The sequence below is a fragment of the Xenopus tropicalis genome, chromosome 2, assembly GCF_000004195.4.
Source record: "Xenopus tropicalis strain Nigerian chromosome 2, UCB_Xtro_10.0, whole genome shotgun sequence".
Taxonomy (NCBI): domain Eukaryota; kingdom Metazoa; phylum Chordata; class Amphibia; order Anura; family Pipidae; genus Xenopus; species Xenopus tropicalis.
The window spans coordinates 100,044,733-100,065,362 of NC_030678.2; the positions used below are offsets into that span (position 1 = coordinate 100,044,733).

General features: G+C 36.5%; 1 protein-coding gene across 2 annotated transcripts in view; it reads right to left on the bottom strand.

Moving 5' to 3' along the window:
• LOC100488188 (dynein beta chain, flagellar outer arm) overlaps positions 1-20,630 on the bottom strand; it is a 237,488-nt gene that overhangs the window by 17,270 nt on the left and 199,588 nt on the right. For both annotated transcript variants that reach the window (XM_031896974.1, XM_031896973.1), the window contains exons 92-97: positions 20,172-20,328; positions 19,300-19,377; positions 13,502-13,706; positions 11,551-11,729; positions 4,204-4,337; positions 2,752-2,872 (exon numbers count right to left, since the gene is read on the bottom strand). In XM_031896974.1, the coding sequence (XP_031752834.1) occupies positions 2,752-2,872; positions 4,204-4,337; positions 11,551-11,729; positions 13,502-13,706; positions 19,300-19,377; positions 20,172-20,328 (874 nt within the window). The remainder of the gene's footprint in view (positions 1-2,751; positions 2,873-4,203; positions 4,338-11,550; positions 11,730-13,501; positions 13,707-19,299; positions 19,378-20,171; positions 20,329-20,630) is intronic.

Genomic DNA, 20,630 nt, shown 5'->3' on the forward strand with positions numbered 1-20,630 from the left:
GAAAAGATTCATGTAAAAATGGAAAACACAAACTACAAACACATCTTTCAGAATTGAAATGAGGAATCCAACATAGTGTAGGTTGACATTTGGGAGAACATCTATTTAAGGGATGTACCGAATACACTTTTTTGGATTCTGCCGAACCCCCGAACCATTTGTAAAGGATTTGGGCAAATACCGAATCAAATTCGAATCCTAATTAGCATATGCTAATTAGGGTTTGAAAGGGTTAAATCTTGCCGCACACATAGCATGTTTGCATGTTAAAAAGTCACATGATTTTTAGGACTCGGATTCACGGATTCGGACGAATTTGAAACCTGCCAAAAAAGCCGAATCTTGGCCGAATACCGAACTGAATCCTGGATTCGGTACATCCCTAATCTATTTGCACTCATAGTTACTAAGGAGGGCCCAGCCTAAGAACAATGTAGATGTTAGAATACCCATAATATTCCTGGAACTCTGGCTAAAGTCTCATACAGCAATGTATTTATATACAGTATGTGTAACTTTAAATGCGCTAAGGGTGGCCCTGACCTAACATTTAACCGCAAAGGGAGTCTGAATTATATTCATACAATTTGTTCTATGAGCTGGAGAGTAATAATGTAGCTTATTTCATGCAGCCTGGCTGTTTAATTAATGCATTATCACCATTATTAGGTTTATTAATATTATTCAATTTCACTCCCAGAAGAGCTCGGTTTTGTTACTTTTCAGTTTCATCTGGCAGCAAAACAAAATAAAAATCCGATTGCAACATTAAATTATAGATTATATCTAAGTTGTAAACTGTAGTATCAAATTCAAAAAAGTATGGCCTTGTACTTCCATGCATTCCACTCATGAGAGTTTAGATGTTTGTATTCCTCTTACAAAAAGTCCACTCTATCATATATTTATTTATGTTGAAAATTTGGGGTGCTTTTTCTCAGCAACAGCCCCTCACATAATATTTAGCAGTAAACAAAAATGGGGGTCCTCTTATAGCACTTACAGACATTAACTGAGAGATGTGGTTAAAAACCATCCATCATCTTCAACTAATTCCTAAAGTAATTATTGCTTAAAGGGATAACATACATAGACTGGAGTAACATACAGTGGTGTGAAAAACTATTTGCCCCCTTCCTGATTTCTTATTCTTTTGCATGTTTGTCACACTTAAATATTTCTGATCATCAAACACAGTTAACTATTAGTCAAAGATAACACAAGTAAACACAAAATGCAGTTTTTAAATGAGGGTTTTTATTATTTAGGGAGAAAAAAAATCCAAACCTACACGGCCCTGTGTGAAAAAGTAATTGCCCCCTGAACCTAATAACTGGTTGGGCCACCCTTAGCAGCAATAACTGCAATCAAGCGTTTGCGATAACTTGCAACGAGTCTTTTACAGCTCTCTGGAGGAATTTTGGCCCACTCATCTTTGCAGAATTGTTGTAATTCAGCTTTATTTGAGGGTTTTCTAGCAGGAACCGCCTTTTTAAGGTCATGCCACAACATCTCAATAGGATTCAGGTCAGGACTTTGACTAGGCCACTCCAAAGTCTTCATTTTGTTTTTCTTCAGCCATTCAGAGGTGGATTTGCTGGTTTGTTTTGGGTCATTGTCCTGCTGCAGCACCCAAGATCGCTTCAGCTTGAGTTGACGAACAGATGGCCGGACATTATCCTTCAGGATTTTTTGGTAGACAGTAGAATTCATGGTTCCATCTATCACAGCAAGCCTTCCAGGTCCTGAAGCAGCAAAACAACCCCAGACCATCACACTACCACCACCATATTTTACTGTTGGTATGATGTTCTTTTTCTGAAATGCTGTGTTACTTTTACGCCAGATGTAACGGGACCCGCTCCTTCCAAAAAGTTCAACTTTTGTCTCGTCGGTCCACAAGGTATTTTCCCAAAAGTCTTGGCAATCATTGAGATGTTTTTTAGCAAAATTGAGACGAGCCTTAATGTTCTTTTTGCTTAAAAGTGGTTTGCGCCTTGGAAATCTGCCATGCAGGCCGTTTTTGCCCAGTCTCTTTCTTATGGTGGAGTCGTGAACACTGACCTTAATTGAGGCAAGTGAGGCCTGCAGTTCTTTAGATGTTGTCCTGGGGTCTTTTGTGGCCTCTCGGATGAGTTGTCTCTGCGCTCTTGGGGTAATTTTGGCCGGCCACTCCGGTTCACCACTGTTCCATGTTTTTGCCATTTGTGGATAATGGCTCTCACTGTGGTTCGCTGGAGTCCCAAAGCTTTAGAAATGGCTTTATAACCTTTACCAGACTGATAGATCTCAATTACTTTTGTTCTCATTTGTTCCTCAATTTCTTTGGATCTTGGCATGATGTCTAGCTTTTGAGGTGCTTTTGGTCTACTTCTCTGTGTCAGGTAGCTCCTATTTAAGTGATTTCTTGATTGAAACAGGTGTGGCAGTAATCAGGCCTGGGGGTGACTACAGAAATTGATATTGAAATTGAAAATTGAAATTGATAAACCACAGTTAAGTTATTTTTTAACAAGGGGGGCAATCACTTTTTCACACAGGGCCATGTAGATTTGCAGTTTTTTTTCTCCCTTAATAACGTAAACCTTCATTTAAAAACTGCATTTTGTGTTCAATTATGTTATCTTTGACTAATAGTTAACGGTTTTTGATGAGCAGAAACATTTAAGTGTGACAAACATGCAAAAGAATAAGAAATCAGGAAGGGGGCAAATAGTTTTTCACACCACTGTACATGTACATTTAACAGACCTTCATTGTTTTATCCATGTAGACAGGGCATTCGTATGTTTCAAAACCTTCTTGTTCTGACTTTATGTTTTCAATGAGTGTAGGAGATATGATAACAAATGGCAGATGAGTTTCTAAATTACTGAAAAAGAAGAAGAAAATAAAACAGGCCTAAGTCATTCAGTGTATTATATAATGATATTAACAATGCTAAAACTACAGTCTAAAGCAAGGCTTCTCTGTAAATGTATGATTCAGTTGCTTTTAATAGTTTAGAAAGCTAAATAACATTTTTACAAAATGCCAAGTCAATTGTTTGTAAGTGAAGTTGTCATTTTAGCTTAGGGCAGGAAAAAGAAGCCAACCACATAACTCAACCCGAACATATAAAACTTGCAGCATTACAATAAGTAATAAGTAGATTCCAGCAAATTGGATTATGAACTACACTTCTTATACATGTTTCACAATTTGTTTTTCTTCCAATTGCAGCTTCCATACTGCCAGAGTGAAGAGCCCAGACTGTTTCAATGACCCTATAAACACTAGCTCAGTGATACCGGACTATATGCTGCATTGAAACCTAAACTCATAGTAACACAGTGACTTCCAGCTCAAACCATGCTGGCACAATGACCCCAACACCATACTAACACAATAACCCCAGAGTCCAAAACTGCACAGTAAGTACAGTGCATTCTAGTATTCATGTCCTATCAGTAAGGACATCAATCTAAACCAGATTATTGCATGTAACTGGTCACAGCTGTATTACTTTATCCTAATTACATTGTATTGTAACCCAAATGAAACTGCTAAGCAACCACTTATATTAATTATATAATTAACCTCAGCCAGTACATTGTGTGAATTTCCACTGTTATGGTCCCATTTACTGTTCATTTATCGGTGACCATTTACATTACTCAGTGCCCAACCACATTGCTCTGTCACTATTTGGACTACTCATATACATTTGTTTATAAATTTTGCTATAATTAGCACCAAAAGCATTCTTCTGTTGAGGGTTGCTGTAATGAGCCATAGGCCTCTAGTTCACCCAAAGCCCTTTCCTTCAATTGAAAGCTCTGCCCCTTTCACAATAATCTGAACCCCCTTCTCTAAACAGGCCACTGAAAGACACCCCACCCATGGCAACCCTGCTTGTCTCACATATTTCCCTTTAATTTCTCATTCACATAATTATAGCACTGTGTATTTATAAAGCTCAAACTTTAATAGTTAATAGGTTTCACATTAGAGGCTCTAGGGTTCAGATATTTACCAGTAACCAATTTTATATTTCTTGTTCACTCATTAAAAAGTATTCAAAATTCTGACATGATTATTGCTTTTTTTTGCCAGGAAGAAAATAACCATATTTAATTTTAGTATAACACTACTACTGCAGAACTGGGGTAATATTTGATAGTATAGCATTAATGGAAACCGCAATAATAAGAAAACTATCACCTTGACTCCTTTATGCAGTTATTTTTAAAATCCCATCCTGCTCCATGTAAAATGATCTTCTCAACGTACAGCTGATATCTTTCCATGTCAGCCTTATAGACAGGATATTCACTTATGTGACACTGGAGAAGCACCTGCAGGCAAAAAAATATGTATTCACATGCACAAATCCATCTTGGTTTATGTGACTGCACAATTAAAGGCAACACATTCTAGATGCATTTTTTAACATTATTGTATTCAATCATATTCTAATACCTATCTATCTGCTATCTGTTTTATATAATGTTCATTCTACAGCAAAAACTTGCAGTATGGCAACGTTGGGGATGTTGCATGACAGTTACCCTTTCTGTAATTAGCACTGGGCATGGTTACAAAATAGAAGTAGGAGATATTGGAAAATACAAGCAAAAGATTATGATAAGAAAAGGAAAAATTGAAAGACAAATATGAAACTCAGAACTATGAAACTAGATTCCAGAGAGCTCTTATGGAATGATTCAGGAACTGTGGAAATGAGTGGGCCATGACAATGTAAGGAATAAGGGGGTGAAAAACTAGGAGAGGGGGATTATGGGGCTAGTAGTCAAGAGATGCAAGTGTGGGGGGGATGTGAGAGGTTAAAGGTGGAGGAAGTAGGTAGGTGGTCTCTTTTACTTCAACCAGCTTCTGCGCTCTCCCTACACAGGAAAAATGAAAGGGGGTGTGCAAGGGATACTTGACATTGAGACTAGTTGCAGTGATGGAAAGGGTGGGTAAAAGGTTAGGGTGTGGCAGTGGTCAGGCCTGGTGACAAATAGTGACAGAATGGGCCCAGAGAGTTATGGGGGAGATCACAGACTGAACCTAGCCTTGACCAAACGGTTTGCAGCCTTGGGTGGGTAATTGAGGCTAAAAAGAAGGTAGTTAGAGTCTTAATACCTAATCTAAGTTCCATTTTGTATTCCATTGGCTGGATGTTTTTAAAGTTCAAATGTTTTGATGTTTTGTTATTTGCTAATAAACAAGCTGTGGCCTCTTTTACCCAAAAGATGTAAATGGTGTAATGTATTATTAAATAACTGGAGGGGTAGGGACTGTCAATTGATGCTGTCATGGCCAACATTCATCTTAAATTATAATAACTAATTCTAAATCCCAGGGTTAGAACTAGAGGCAGCAGAAGAGGCACATCAGCATGCATGCACAGGATCCACAACAGTTTTGCCTAGGTCATCCTTTTCAGTTTGGCCCCAGCCTGCTGGGCTGACATATTTCTTCAATGAAATAGCACAGGCCCGGGGAAACAAATCTATTGAGATCTGCACAGCCATAATTTCTCTTGCCCCAGAGATCCTTTGTAGCTGCCCTGGGCCATGCAGCCTGAAATACAATAACAGTTTTACAGTTGTACCAGCCTGGGGTCTGAGGTTACTGATATTCCCTGGGGTGTACATACCAAACTGGCACCCCCAGTAATTAACCCTTTCTTTTGACCTTTAAGTAACAATTTGAAATATGCTTTATTTTGAATATACTGACAGTCCAATCTTCCCATAAAAAAAACATTTTAATTCTAGTCTCCATGTGCCAGCCTGAATGTGTCGGTTATTCTATACCTATATTTCAAAGTACAATAAGGATTTTTTAGCCACTATGGGTTAAGACCATATTAAAACTACTGTATCTTGCACATAATGGCTTTCATAGTTAAAAAGACCTGCTGTGAATAACATTTGCTGTGTCGTTTCCAGAAGTCAGTGATTCTAAATGCAGTGATTCATTAGTCTTAAAAAGGGAAGAACAAAGTAATTGTAATAGAACTGGGTGGCTTAGATCTCTTGAGATCTAAAGCAGCGATAAAAGCACACATCTGCTTTCAACTTAAATAAGGTGCTTAAATGGTTGAACAGTGCCCCCTGTGGTGGCCCAAGCAACTAAATATCTCAGTTTCTCATCTTAAATTGTTACAAAGCTTGCTGAGAAGAAAATGCTGCTTTTATCACTGACGAGTTTTATGTGCCATTAACTATTAAGCCATTGATTTTTTTCTTCATTTGCCAAGTTTTTATATTCTAAATTTTAACAAAGAATACAAACATATTCCAAATACTAAATATAAACTCTAGCAGCTGTATTAATACACAGGGCCGCCATCAGGGGGGCATAGGGGGAACAATTGTCCCGGATGATCCTCGCTTTTTAAAGGGGGCCCGGCCGGGATACACTTTTTTAGGTCGGGCCCCCTTTAAAGAATTCCGGGCCCTGATTGGTTGCGTCCCGTGCGTGCGCGTGACATCAGTATGCATGGGGCGAAACCGTATAAAAGTGTGCGGATGCAGCGGGGAGCCGGGGAACAGATTCAGCCGAAGGACGGAGGAAGAAGGAGGTCTCTGGAGGATGGAGCTGGGGGAGCCACAGGAAGCTGTAGGTTGCTGGGGGGGGGAGATGGAGGATGCTGGTGGGAGGATATGGGGGGAGCTGGAGGATGTTGGGGAGGATGCTGGGAAGGATGCTGAGGGGTGCTGCAGGATGCTGGGGAGTGAAGCTGGAGGATGCTCGGTGGGATGCTGAGGGGGGAGCTGGAGGATGCTGGGGGGAGCTGGAGGAAGCTGGGGGGGAGCTGAAGGATGCTGGGGGGAGCTGGAGGATGCTGGGGGGGAGCTGGGGTGGGAGCTGGAGGACGTAGGGGGAGCGGGAGGAAGCAGTTGGGTGAGCAGGAAGCAGCGGGGAGTGGGCCATAGTACATACATAGTAGGACACTGGGGGAGGACCAGCAATGTTTTAGGGGGCCCTGGGCTGGTACCAATGTTTTAGAGGGGGCCCTGGCTACCAATGTTTTAGAGGGGGCCCTGGCCACCAATGCTTTATGGGGACCTGGCTACCAATGTTTTTTGGGGTCCTGGCTACCAATGTTTGTGTGTTCTTTGTACTGATGGGAGGGGTCACTGGAGGAGAGGCCATTGAGGGGCAGGATGTGGGAGGAAGGGGGCCCAGAAAATTTTGTTGTGAGGGGCCCCGTGACTTCTGATTGCCACTATGTTAATACATGATTCTGCCTAGGGTGGCACCAGGCTTACATACAGCATTGCACACAGGGCAATTTATTTGCCAGTGATCATGGCAGCTAAAATTACCCCATTGCCACTCCTGATAAAATTAAATGAAAAGCAGTGATTTCGCTTTGCGAAAAGTCACAAAACAGTTGCCACGGCAACAATTTTTAGCTGCATAGTGGAGCCGATTCACTAAAGTGAGAAATAACGTGCGCTATTTATAGCGTGCGCTAAAAATTTTATCGCGTCTAAATTATCGCGACTTATCGCACAATTAACTATAAGCATACTTGCGCTATTTTACGCGCGATATTGCATGCGTTACTTAACGCATCTGTATTTGCCGGTACATGCGCTGAATAATGCCCGCGTATAGTCGCCGCATATAACTAGTAGCATATAAATAGTGTATATAAATATTAGCCACATATAAATGGTAGCATATAAATAGTAGATGCTTATAAATAGTAGCCACTAGTGATGAGCGAATGTGTTCTGGTTAACTTTGGTGAAAAATTCGCAAATCTTTCAAAAGATCCACGAAACGGCAAACATGTTGTGCACCCAAAAAAATTGTTGCCCGCAACTATTATTTTTTGACGTCTGTGTCAATTTTTGGACGTGCGGTGAATTTTTGCGTGGCAAATTTTTTCATGCATTTTGCCATTGGCAGATTGTTTTGCGAAACGCATGGAAAAATTTGCCGCAGAAAAATTAGCTGCACATCCAAAGATTCGCCGCGAATCCATGCCTGGCGAAACATTTCATCAATTGTAGCCGCATATAAATAGTTGCGCGAATAAACGCACGCAATGTTACCCATACATGCCAATACTTGTGGAAAATTACTGTATTAAAAATGACCATTTCCCTGCAAACTGGAGGCTGCGTCACTCTAGGGGAAACACATACTTGAATAATAACACTGCAGTCCATATTTTATTGCCAAAAGCTCATTTACTGTACTTTTCTATAATTATCGCCTGGATGAAGTAGGTGTTAATTTTCGCATAGCCTAATGCGATATTTAGCGCGCCTAAGTGATTGTAAATCATGTGTTAGTATTCTTTTCTGTGCGCTAATTAACGCATGCGTTAAAACTACCGCATGCGGCCGCGCGAACAATAACGCATGCGATATGGCGACTTAACGCACGCGATAATACTATAGAGAATCGCGCGCTAATTATCACATCTATTTTAACGCAAAAAAGCATGCAATAAAATTTATCGCACTTTAGTGAATCAGCCCTAGTGAATTTTGACAACCGTTTCATAAAGAAATCCACCAACAGCGTAACACGTAAATTTCCCACGAATCCATTCTAGGTGAATTACTTCGACCATCACTAATGAAAACCTCTTTAAGTGACAAACATGTGGAAAACATGTTTTCCAATGACAGAATCCCCTTGATAAAAATGGTAGAAAAAGAAATGTCACAGCACAATCTCCTTTTAAATCATTATCTGTAACCTTGTGTTTACCTACAGCCCTGCTGGCAGCATGAAGTGCACATTATCCTGTTGGCAGAGAGAAGAACTATATTTCAATCTAATGAAGGAATGTACAAGTGAAGGCTTTCTGATGGATCAAGTAGAAATGCAAGTTGTGTAAAGATCCTGGATAGGCGAGCTAATCTGCCTCATTTAATACAAGATAAAAATCTTAATGGTTGTAACTTTGACATAGTAAGTCATTGACTTCTAGAACTCTGTCTTTTCTTAGAAACAAGGTACAGCTAGTTCTGAGTAACTATGTATAGTTATTTAATGATTAACAAAAAAAAAGTACCGAGCAATATTAAGATAAGTGAGGTTAGATAAGAGGGTACACCATTATGGTATCATAGCTATACCATTGGCATCTCATCTATGTCTAAAATATGTAAATATACATATGGGATACGTTTTTCTCAGTAAAATTAGCCTAATATATTATTTAATTACATTGCTGTGAAAACGTGTCCTTTATTTGATCAACAGCCGCACATTAATCATACTAAGGGGCACATTTACTAACCCACGAACGGGCCGAATGTGTCCGATTGCGTTTTTTTCGTAATGATCGGTATTTGGCGATTTTTCGGAAAATTATCGCGACTTTTTCGTTGCCATTCCGAATGTTGCACGAAATCTGGCGATTTTTTCGTAGCGTTAAAACTTGCGCGAAAAGTCGCGCCTTTTTCGGAGTCATTCCGAAAGTTGCACAAAATGTTGCGATTTTTTCGTAGCGTTCGGATTCATTCAAGCTTCAGTATGGTGACTTTTCTTGGGCCAGGTTGGAGCTGCAGGGTGCTATTGAGTCCTATGGGAGGCTTCCAAAATCATGCTAAGTCTGAAAGTTTCGCCCGCCGCTTACGCTCAATACGAAAAAGTCGCGACAAGATACGAGCAAATCGTAATGGCTACGAAAAACTCGCGTTTTTTCGCGCAAATCGTATTGGTAACGAAAAAGTTGCGACAATTTCAGAAAAGTCGTAAAAGTGCCGAAAAAATCGCAAAAAAAACAAAAAAATCGAAAAATGTTCATTTTCCAATCGGAATTTTTCCAATTTGGATTCGAATTCGTGTCTTAGTAAATCAGCCCCTAAATATCATTAGGTCTGGTCATAAATAATTTTACTGAATTGAACCTTGTCATTATGTACACAAAAGTACTGTAGAAATTTGCTAAAGCCCAACTAAAATGAGTAGAATACACACATGTAACATACAATCTGGCAAGTGTCAGTGCGAGTACCATTAAGTTAAGAAGACTTAGAAGTTCGATTTAATATCTATAAACTTTAGGCATGCACCGAATCCAGGATTCCGTTTGGGTTACTGTCAAGATTCCGCCTTTTTCGGCAGGATTCGGATTTGCCCAAATCCATGCACCACACGCTTTAACCCTTCCATAGCTTAATTAACATATGCTAATTCGGATTTAGTCTGGTATTCGGCCAAATCTTTTACAAAGGATTTGGGGTTCGGCCGGATCCGAAAAAAGTGGGTTTGGTACATCCCTAATAAACATGAACCTACACTCTAGTGAAGGTTTATTAATTTTTTTCAAAAATAGTTTTTTTATTTATTATTTGATTTATTATTTGTGTTTTTTTCAACATCATTTTTTTTCCCTTAAGCAAAATACTGTTTGGCAATTGGCATAATGAAATCAGATTGTTAGACCATGTTAAGAATTATCTGTAGCCATTATATGAAGGAATGCAGCTTATCAGTGGGAAGCATGTGTCAGTCATCTGATGGAAAGCAAACATTTGATTGGTTATTGTCGATAAACAGAGCTAGGTACAACTTTGTAGTAAAGCTAGTTCTTACTAGGGACTTACTGAATCATTAGTGTATTATAGTTCAGTGATCCTTTCTGAAACTTAGAGGAGGTTGTAAGAGACTATTATATTGAGCCAGTATATGGTATATGGAGCCTTTAAAAAAAAATGTGACCGAAAGTCCTCAATAAAAGAACAATGAAACTGAAGAGATTTCTCTTAATAGTGAGGGTAAACCACAGCTAACATCTATTGATTGTTACAAATTAAATATACTGGCTGTAACTGAATGCACTAAAAATGTACTAAAAGGTAATGAACGTATTCATGATACTAAATGTGCAAGAAAAATAGTATTACCTGTTACAAACAAACAGCTTTAAAGGCGGGGAACTAGTGTGTTGTTTTTGATTGCTCACATCACAAACATGCATTGCCCAATGCACATTATTTTTCTAGATTGTTCCCAGAATAGAATGGCTTTTTTCTTTCAGCTAGTAAAGTTAGTTGGCAGCCTCACTGACTAGGGACTAGAGCAGGAGCCAATGAAAAGTAAGTAGGCATGACAATTTACTACACACCCAGTCTATAGAAAGTCTACATATTTCCTATTGGTTGCCATTCTATTCACTAGTCAGGGTTGCTGCCAAATAGAAACAGTCATTCTATTTTGCAAACCATGGAACAAAAATAACATTACGTTACGAAGTGCCTACTTTGATCAAACCACAGATCAACAAAGGGGAACCTAATGAATGCACCAGAGTTTAGGATAGTTATTTAATGATATTGTGCCAGATTATGGATCTTTAATTCTTCTAATAACCAACACTTTTACCCAGTGAACCCACCTAACAAAATATGTTGGTTAAAGAGAATGTGAAAATATCAGTAACAGAGAACCCAAGATTGTATGATTGTATTGTACTTATAATATTTATGAGTAATATGTATGCAGTGTGTACAGCAAACCCCAATGTTGCATTCTGTAACTCCATTTCAATTACAAAAAACAAGGAGGCAGTAAACATATTACCTTATGTAATGAATATCCATGATGGAGTGCAAACTCTGTTCTTAGTGCCAGAAACAAGGCCTCTGGGTTAAACATCCCTCCCAGGTTCATGGAGGTCAGAGCCCCCTTTTCATCATTGACAAAAGACATTAAGCCTTTCTTCACCCATTGGCTTAGCTGTTTATATTTCTTGTCCAGATCTAGGTGAAAGAAATGGTTAAACATACAAGACTATATCAAATGGCTATGTATCTGCAGTCATATACAATTACTGTACAGGAAAACATTTGCATGTTTCTGTACAAACCTGTTACAGATGAAATGCAAAACATGAAAATTATGGTAAAAGTAAGATTTTGAGTGCTCACTAAACAGTGATTACTAAAGACTGGTCACCTGACTGTGGTTTATTGCAACCTGTGAGAGATGACAGGATAAATATTGAAAGCAGACAGCACGTAGGCTGACTTATTGGCATTGATTTTGCCATGCCACTTAGATGCCCATCTGTTTGTTGGAATTTATATACAAATCAGAAACTTTATATAAGGCATAATAAGGATGAGAACACTGAGTGATTACATAGCCCAGATGGTTATGTTTGTTCTTTGTATCAAATACATCAGCATACATTCAAATAAGATTAATGCTGTATTTTATTTAAGAGAATCCATAATGAAATACTCTCTGTAAACAGTTTGGTGCAGTGGCTAAATTGGTTTTGAGAAGATATAAAGGCTCAATTCAAACTTTTTAGTACAAAAAATTGTGTATTTAAAAAATTACTCTAAAACCAGAATTTTCTGGTGCAAAAATCACAAAAAATCTAATACAAAACAACACCATCTAAAAACTAGCGAAGTCATGTAGAAGTCAATGGGAGCTGTCATTTGCAAACTGTAAATCTTTAGTTAATTCAAGGTTTTAGAGTTTTTCGGGGGGGTTGCTTATACCTGTAGTTACACAAAAATTCTTAAGTGATCAATTTCTAGGTTGTCGTTTCGTTATTGTTCCATGATTTTTTTCATACCTGCCTTTTATAATTGTATTTTTTAATAAATGCGAAGACATTTGTGCTGTGATTTTAGATGTGGTAATAAATAAATCTGCCCCTAAGTGTTTAGCTTAAACCATAAAAACTGTTTCTGCAATAAAATAAAATTTTATTCTAAGCAACTTTTCTGCTAACATTAAAATGTTTAATTGTTTTAAAGTTATTTGTAAATGTAACTGCAGCAAAAAGCACATTTTGTTTCTCTTTCTGTTCTCTACTTCTTGAAGCGATGTTGCAGAAATCAGTTTTCTTCCAGGTCTCTTAATTAATTGGCTTTTGCCATATTATGTCAGGAGTCAGGAGCAGTACAACAAGGAATATAAACAGTCAGACATACTGCTTTTAGAAGCAATTATATTTATATTTACCTTTACAACCACTGAAACTTTTATGTTAACATATATTAGAAAGTTATATACAATGTAATGTTCTGTATTAAAAATAAAGCCCAAAACATTTGGGTGTAATCCCTCTTTTATCATAACAACACATGGGCTTCGTATTAAAAAAAAATGCAGATGAAATATATTTCAAGGGGTTTCAAAAATAATGTTAATGTTAACTTTATGGGTATTAATCTGCTACTGAGCTTTTGCAGAACCAGAATCAGCAAAGGTCATATTGAATAGGCTAGCCTCTTCTTTCTTCTAAGTAAGTTGATCCCCCGACCAAGCTGATGATGACACCAAGGCACACATTATGATATTTTGAAAGTGTTTGGAGTGGGCTTTTTCAGAAACTGATGCCAGTATGGAAGTTGTCCCTTATTGCAACTGAGCTATAATATCTGTCAGTGTGAGTATTTTCTACATTTACGATCAGAAAAAAACTCCTGCTTTTGCTTAATTTTGTATGCTGTAACATTTTGTTTCTTAATATTTAGGCATTTTAAAAAACAGTAATATTTGCATGACTCACCTTGCAACCAGCTGCTAATATTTAGACAATCTGCGTGGCTATAATGCAGATAAAGCCACATTCTTGGTACAACATTTTTTAGCAAAGCATCTGCTGCTTCTTTGAGGTGATTTGGTGCATCAGACAAACCAGACAACAGACATTTTAATAACTCAGATATTGCTGCTTTGATATATTCTATGTAGGAATTCATATGATTGCACTCCTAAAACAAAATGAAAATCAAACTTTATTTGCAATATCAAAAGACACACACAACTTGTTTTCGCTACCCTTTACCATTTAACCTTCTGCGTGTAATCCAAAGTATCCAAAAATGTAGTGGACTAAAAAATGTAAAAATATATATAAATATATATGTATATTTTTGAAGCATTTATACTTTGTATGTATATTTGCTTAACCAAATATTATGCAGTTTTACACATACACTATAGAATCTAAAAGAATCCTCCCATTTTTTTGCACAGTGGTATATAGTTAACCCTATATGAGCTCAATTGGAACATTCTAATATCTATTAATTTGGAGCATGAAGTTTTAACGGAACAGCTGTACCCAAGCCTAACATCCCCATATAAAATGTTAAGTATTGGTTTTAAAAGTCACTGTCATTGTACTTGAAGTGAAAATGTGTTTCTTGGGGTGATAGTTCAAGATTCATCATCTGGCTGTCTTATGGATTAGCCTGAGATGCCAGAAAAATGATAAATGCCTGAATGTGTAATGCAGAATGGCTCCTTGTTCCACTGAAAGCAAATCTTAATGCTACAGCATACATTACATTGCCATTCCTGACCCCTAAGTGCTATCTACAAAAGAATTGGTTTGTTGAGATAAGAGTGATGAGTATGCATACACCAATGCTCAATGGCTCCTTTACAGATGTTTACTACATTTGCTACAATTTTAATAATATGTACACTATATGGCCCAAATTCAGTTTCCTTATGGTTTATCTTATGAAAACACAATAGAAGTCTATGGGGAATTTTCAAATTGAATAAAAAAAGTACTTTTTTTCATCAAATTGATTCTAAGCCTCTCACCACCCTTTTAATGGTTTCTTCTGAATGATTCCAATCAACCCAGCAGAACATGGTTTTATATGAAAAAGTCTATTCATACCATACAATAAGCTCTCAACAGTTAGATCTGTCCCTTTTCCAGAATAAATTGTTACACAGCATTCAGTCAAATATTTGAATACTGTGGAATACTAAACCTAGAAAAGTTATAAAAGCCCCTCCCCCGTAAATCAGCAAAAGTATAAAAGCAAATAGAGGTACATTCATTAAACTCTATAACAATAGTGTAGTATTAGCTTTTTGAAATATCTGTTTTCCTGTGGCAATACTTGACTGATCCCCCTCTAAGAAAAGAAATGTGTTTGTATAACATAACTAAACAGCTAGTTGCTGTACTTTAACACATACATATGTGCCCTCGAACATTATTTTCACCACCTTACTCCTGGAAGTCTAAAACCCTACAGGTATGCAATTGTATATCATTGTAGCTCTGATGTGCAGAGCAGTCACACTGTTTTATTTGTATCCCCCAGCCACTAGAAACACATATAGTTGTGAAAAATAATATCGGTTATGTCTATTGCTTTGTTTGAAAAATATCTTAGCTGTCCAGATTCTTTTCTACTGCACAAGTAAAACATAAATAACTTTAATATGACAGCAATGGCAGGATCTTTTTCTTTTCTTTTCTAGATTCATGCTGTTTTATCATAATAAATCCATTCCATGTTGAATCATCTCTCTATACTATTTTGAGACTAATAATGTATGGAAATTATTTTTTTCCTATTTTTGTAATGCTATTCTAAGACTCCTTTATAGATGCTGACTTGTGTAATTATGATTAAAAAATAGATAAAAGCCTTTTACTACTGAATGGTTCAAAGCTTCTTTTTTGATTACTACAACCCCTAAATGTTCCGTACAGGGAATAAGTTATGACCTTATACTTTAGAACACGTTAAGGAAGAGTAAGTAAAAGTCAAACAACAGGCTTGGATGAAACAGAATAAAAATGCCCCTTGGACTGTAAGGTAAATATATTGTTCTCAAAAGTTCAAATAAGTATATATTTAAAGAAAACTACAATAATTTTAATAATCCTAAAGGGGAATGTAAGCCTTAAAGAAAACTAAAGAAAACATTTAATGTTTAGCTTTTAAGAATAAATAGTAACCAGGTATTTGCATTACACTAATCAGAATGAATTGCTGATTGGTTACTATGAGTAACTAGACTGGGGCAAATTTTTAGATAATCTTGTATCCCTTGGTATTCTGAGGTTTCAGTTTCTAAAGTTCATTATTTTTCTATTCTGTGGGGAAATTTTTAACCACAAAGAGGAAAAAATTATACTTAATGGCTAAAACATATTTTACTAATTTTCCCAAATGTAATATAAATTCTACAACATAAATCTAGTGAATGTAACCTCTGCTAATGGCTTAATACTTTGTGGTGGAAAGGCAACCCTTAAGTGGTTAACCATTATAACCACTATGGTCATTTTAAACTACTCATCACAATAAAGACATTTAGACAGCTATATTCTTTCTATTACAACTGCAATGCAAAGTGCATTGGTCTGCAACTTCCCATGCTGCTGATGATTAATAGCCTATAAGCGAGAAGAGTCCACAAAGAAAGTGCCAAGAGAAGCAGGTGCATGAGGCTTTATATTATTATGACTGCTACAAACTAATTCAGCAGTGTCAGCTCTAACTGTTTAAATCTGATGAGGAAATATGACCAAGGATGTAATGGATGTCCTTGTAGAAAAATATAAGCTTTGCAAAGTCATATGGTGGCATAAAAAAGAAGTAATGCACTTTCTGACTTTGTAACAGGGGTTATTATTAGTGGCCAATTAAACAGATTGTCCAAATCAATATATGAGTAAAGTTGACTGATTCTTGAAAAATGTCTTTTTTTTAGCAATTACGTAAGGCCATTTTGATCATGCCGTTATCATCAGATGATGTCCACTTGCCACAACATAATGGCATCTATAATAACATCAATCTCTGCCCTGTCACCCCTCATGCTCACGAACATTTTTCAAATACATAATGATATTTTCTACTGTTGAATCTTGAGATGGTGACAGTAGAAATCAATTCCAAAGGCAATATGAGTTAATTCATTGCCTATTTTGTTTTTCATAGTTATATGTCTATTTGGGGTATATTTATCAAAAAGTAAAACCAGAGCCAGAGTGAAATTCTGCAGCTCTATTTCCATGGGATTTTTGGGGGTCTTATTTATGGGTCAATACACTAATAAATACAAATAAATATAAAAGTACAGTAACATTGAAGAGCTAAGTGTTAAAGAGCTGAGACAAATACAAAATCTCTCAGAAATGAGATGGAATTTCACTCAAACCTCACTCTTTGATAGAAATGTCTCTATCTTCTTTTAGTAAACAAAAAATCAAACTTCAGAGGAATAACAGGATGCAGCTCTAGAAGTAACAATTTGAGATTTGGATGCCTCTAGTTTAATTAAGCCATGAAATCTTAAATAATTATAAGGCCCCCCTATCCAGAAACCATTATTTCAGTAAGTTCTGAATAAAGGCCATCTCCCATAGGGTCAATTTGAAGCAAATAATTCTAAATTTTAAAAATTATCACAATTATGAAAATATCCTTTATTTAGAAAACCCCAGATCCAAAGCATTCTAAATAATAGATCCTATACCTGTACACATAAATATAGCTATTTTCTATATAAGGGGAAAACAACCTGAGCCCAGTTAGGGGAATGAATGTCACCGTTTTTTTAAGAGCAGGCACTCATTGAGCAAATCTGCAGGCAGACTTCTAGCTTAAAAAGTAACTTTATTGGAGTACTGCTTTATTGGTAGTACTCCAATAAAGTTACTTTTTAATCTAGACTTCTGTGTCTGCTCTTCAAAAAAATGGTGGAAATGCATTACTATCATGTATAGGGCCAGAATTAATTCAGTGGTATCATGTGAAAACGAGATTCAATTCAAGGAGGATGTTTTTTTCTCCTAATTCAATTCCAGTTTTTTCCCCATAAACTTCAATAGAGTTTTCATGTGATAAACAGTTTTTCTGAATTGAATTGTATCTCAAATTGAATCTCGTCTATGATTTTTTCTCATAATAAACCTTTTCTCACGGAATTGAATTTTACCCATAAGTTTTTACATGGTAAACCATAAAAAAAACCACTGAACTGGATCTGGTCCACAATCTCTTGCTAGTTTTGACAACACAACCCAAATAAATTTACTTACATCCCAAAACCCTGGAGGATCAATGATCTATTATAAAATTATAATGTTGATAAGAGAGAACACTGGAAAAAAGAGGATTGAAAGCCAGTTCAACACTAACGTTTGTATTTCCTTTTTGTTTTTTACTATTCATGTTTTTTTTGTGTTAAAACTCAATTTTTTTGTGTAAATCACTTATTAAGTGCAAAATCCACGAAAAACACTAATTTTAATCACTTATTAAGTGCAAAATCCACAAAAACACTAAGGTGTAGATTTGTCAAAATATGATTTTAGAGTGTAATACATAAAAACTCAAAATAGCAACAAAAAATCTTTATTGCGGAGGTGCAACGTTTCGGGGCAAAGTGACCCCTTTATCATGCTTGATAAAGGGGTTACTTTGCCCCGAAACAATGCACCTCTGCAATATAGATTGTTTAAAGGGCTAGTCCCGTTGGCAGCTCTGAGTGCCAGGGCTTTTGTTGCTATTTGGAATTTTTGGGAGGGTGCCGATCCCCTCAGTAGTGTGCACCTAGCGCTGAATTATTTTGTAGAGTCAAGGGTGTGCAAGGAAGGTCTTTTTGTTCGTATACATAACAACCCATTTTCTGTTAATTTCTATGGGATTTTTTGAAGCGTATTTAGAATTGGGTGTTCACCATTTGATAAATATGCTTCTAAAAGGTGAGTTCTTATGTAGTAAGCTCTAAACTCACATTTTGATTAATCTGCCCCTAATTCAAAATGTCACTATCTTAAAGCTGTTAAAGTTATGTAGTCAATGGATGGTGTCCTAGCCAAATTACAATTTGTGGTTTTTAAATTTTTTTTGGTGGGGGGGTCATTTGAAAGGTTTTATAGTTTTTTGTAACCACAACTAAACTCATTTCCACAAAAACTATGAATGTCTAGTCATCTATTAAAAGATCTGAATTGAAAAACAAAATAAAATGTGAAACTAGAACTTACAGCACACAAAAAACGTGCTAAAAAGTTTTTAGTGGTTTTATATTTTTTCATGAATCTTCATGGCCTTACAAACAAAAAAACCCCTGAAAACTCATTGTTACAATTTACCTAGTTCAACTCACATTTACTTCTACATGACCTCAACAGCTTTTAGATGGTGAAGTTTTGTATTAGTGTTTTCATAGTTTTTATACTTAATAAATCATGATCTTTTTGCATGACAAGTTTGAGTTTTAGCAAAGAGAAACCAGAAAATGTAAAAAAACAACAACAAAAATAAAATGTTAGTAAATGTTGCTCTAAGTTGTACGTCTTAGATTTAAGATGCTGGGTCCACTCTGAATTGCACTGCTTGCTAATTACCCAATTTCTGGCTTGCTTTCAGACTGCTGCTGGTTCCAGCCTGTTCTCCAGAATCAGCTTCCTCCTAAGTCCCAACTTTAAACTACAACACTCTATTCTGTGTGAATACACAACTATTACTTTATTATAAAACTTGACAAAATCTGACTGTGATAGATACCTACTGTGAATGCTAATAGTGTTACCTGTAAAATAATTTGGCTCATCATATATAGCTCTCCTTGAGTTTCAAACTTGTTCATAAATGATTCACTTTCAATAATCTGGAATGTAAAATTATAAGGAAGTCATTCAGAAATGTGTCATGCAAATATCAAAATGTAACAAAATATTTTTTTTGTATATGAAGTTATCAATGTTGCAGTTAAATAAAAATATACTGATGTGTTAAAATGACTGAAGTAGCCACTCCATTAAAAGAGATATGAAAGTCACAAACAAAATTTTTAGTAAGTAATGTACACATACATATTTATTGGTAAAGGAAATATAATTATTCACTTTATATAGGAGGGTCCAGAACCCTAAGGTATAAAGACCACCTTGGTGGAAGTTAAAGATGAGTGCCTCCTTGAAAAAAGGGTCTTAGTGAGTATCAGTCAAGTTTCTGTTACACTCTAAAAATGTTTGTCATAGAGATGACCTGTTAATGTAGTTGTTTCTAGGAGTATATATTTATATGGACAGAGAGAGAGATTGGATCCATTTACTCATACTCTATCTGCACCAACTGTGTTCTCTATGCTCTCTACAAGCACATCTCTGTCCAACTTTAACAACTCATTAACCAATACCAGGTAAACACAAACATGTATGCCAAAAAGACTCCTACAATATCCCCAGAGATAAAATGGCTGGTCTGCTCTACACAACAAATGATATAGACAATTATTTATATAGTGCTAACATTTTCTGCAACAGTTTGCAGATTTTTTACATTAGTCCCCGCATCAATGGATGCTTTTCCTCAAACAATTACATTTTTCCATAAAATGAATGAAAACACATCTTACGGAAGGTAAATTAACAGAAAAGATGTTTTTCTTAAAAATAGTACCCGTATTAATGGTGGAAGTTGTTCTGACACAGTTTCTATCAAGGCACGCAGAACAGTCAGTTGTTTAGCAGAATATTCATTTCCAGGAATAGATAGTGGCAAAACGCCTTTAAAAGCATCATACAGCGAAGCCAACGAATGCATGAACTCTGTTACACTGAAAAGACAAGTAGGAACAAAAATAGAGGAGTGAAGCAAAGGAATCAATCATTATAAGAAACTGTACCAATCCTCTTCCAACATGTAGGACAGATTTATATGGTCATTACGCATATAGCTTATTAGAAGAATAATATTTTTACCTAGCATGACAATCCTGATAAAATGTATGTCTTTAGAATACAATGCAGAGGGTCCAATATGTGACTCAATAGTATGTCCTAATTCCTCCTACAAGCTACCAAGCCAAGCAGGTTAAGACTTGGAGGCAAAATAATAAGATACAGCAATGGTGCATTT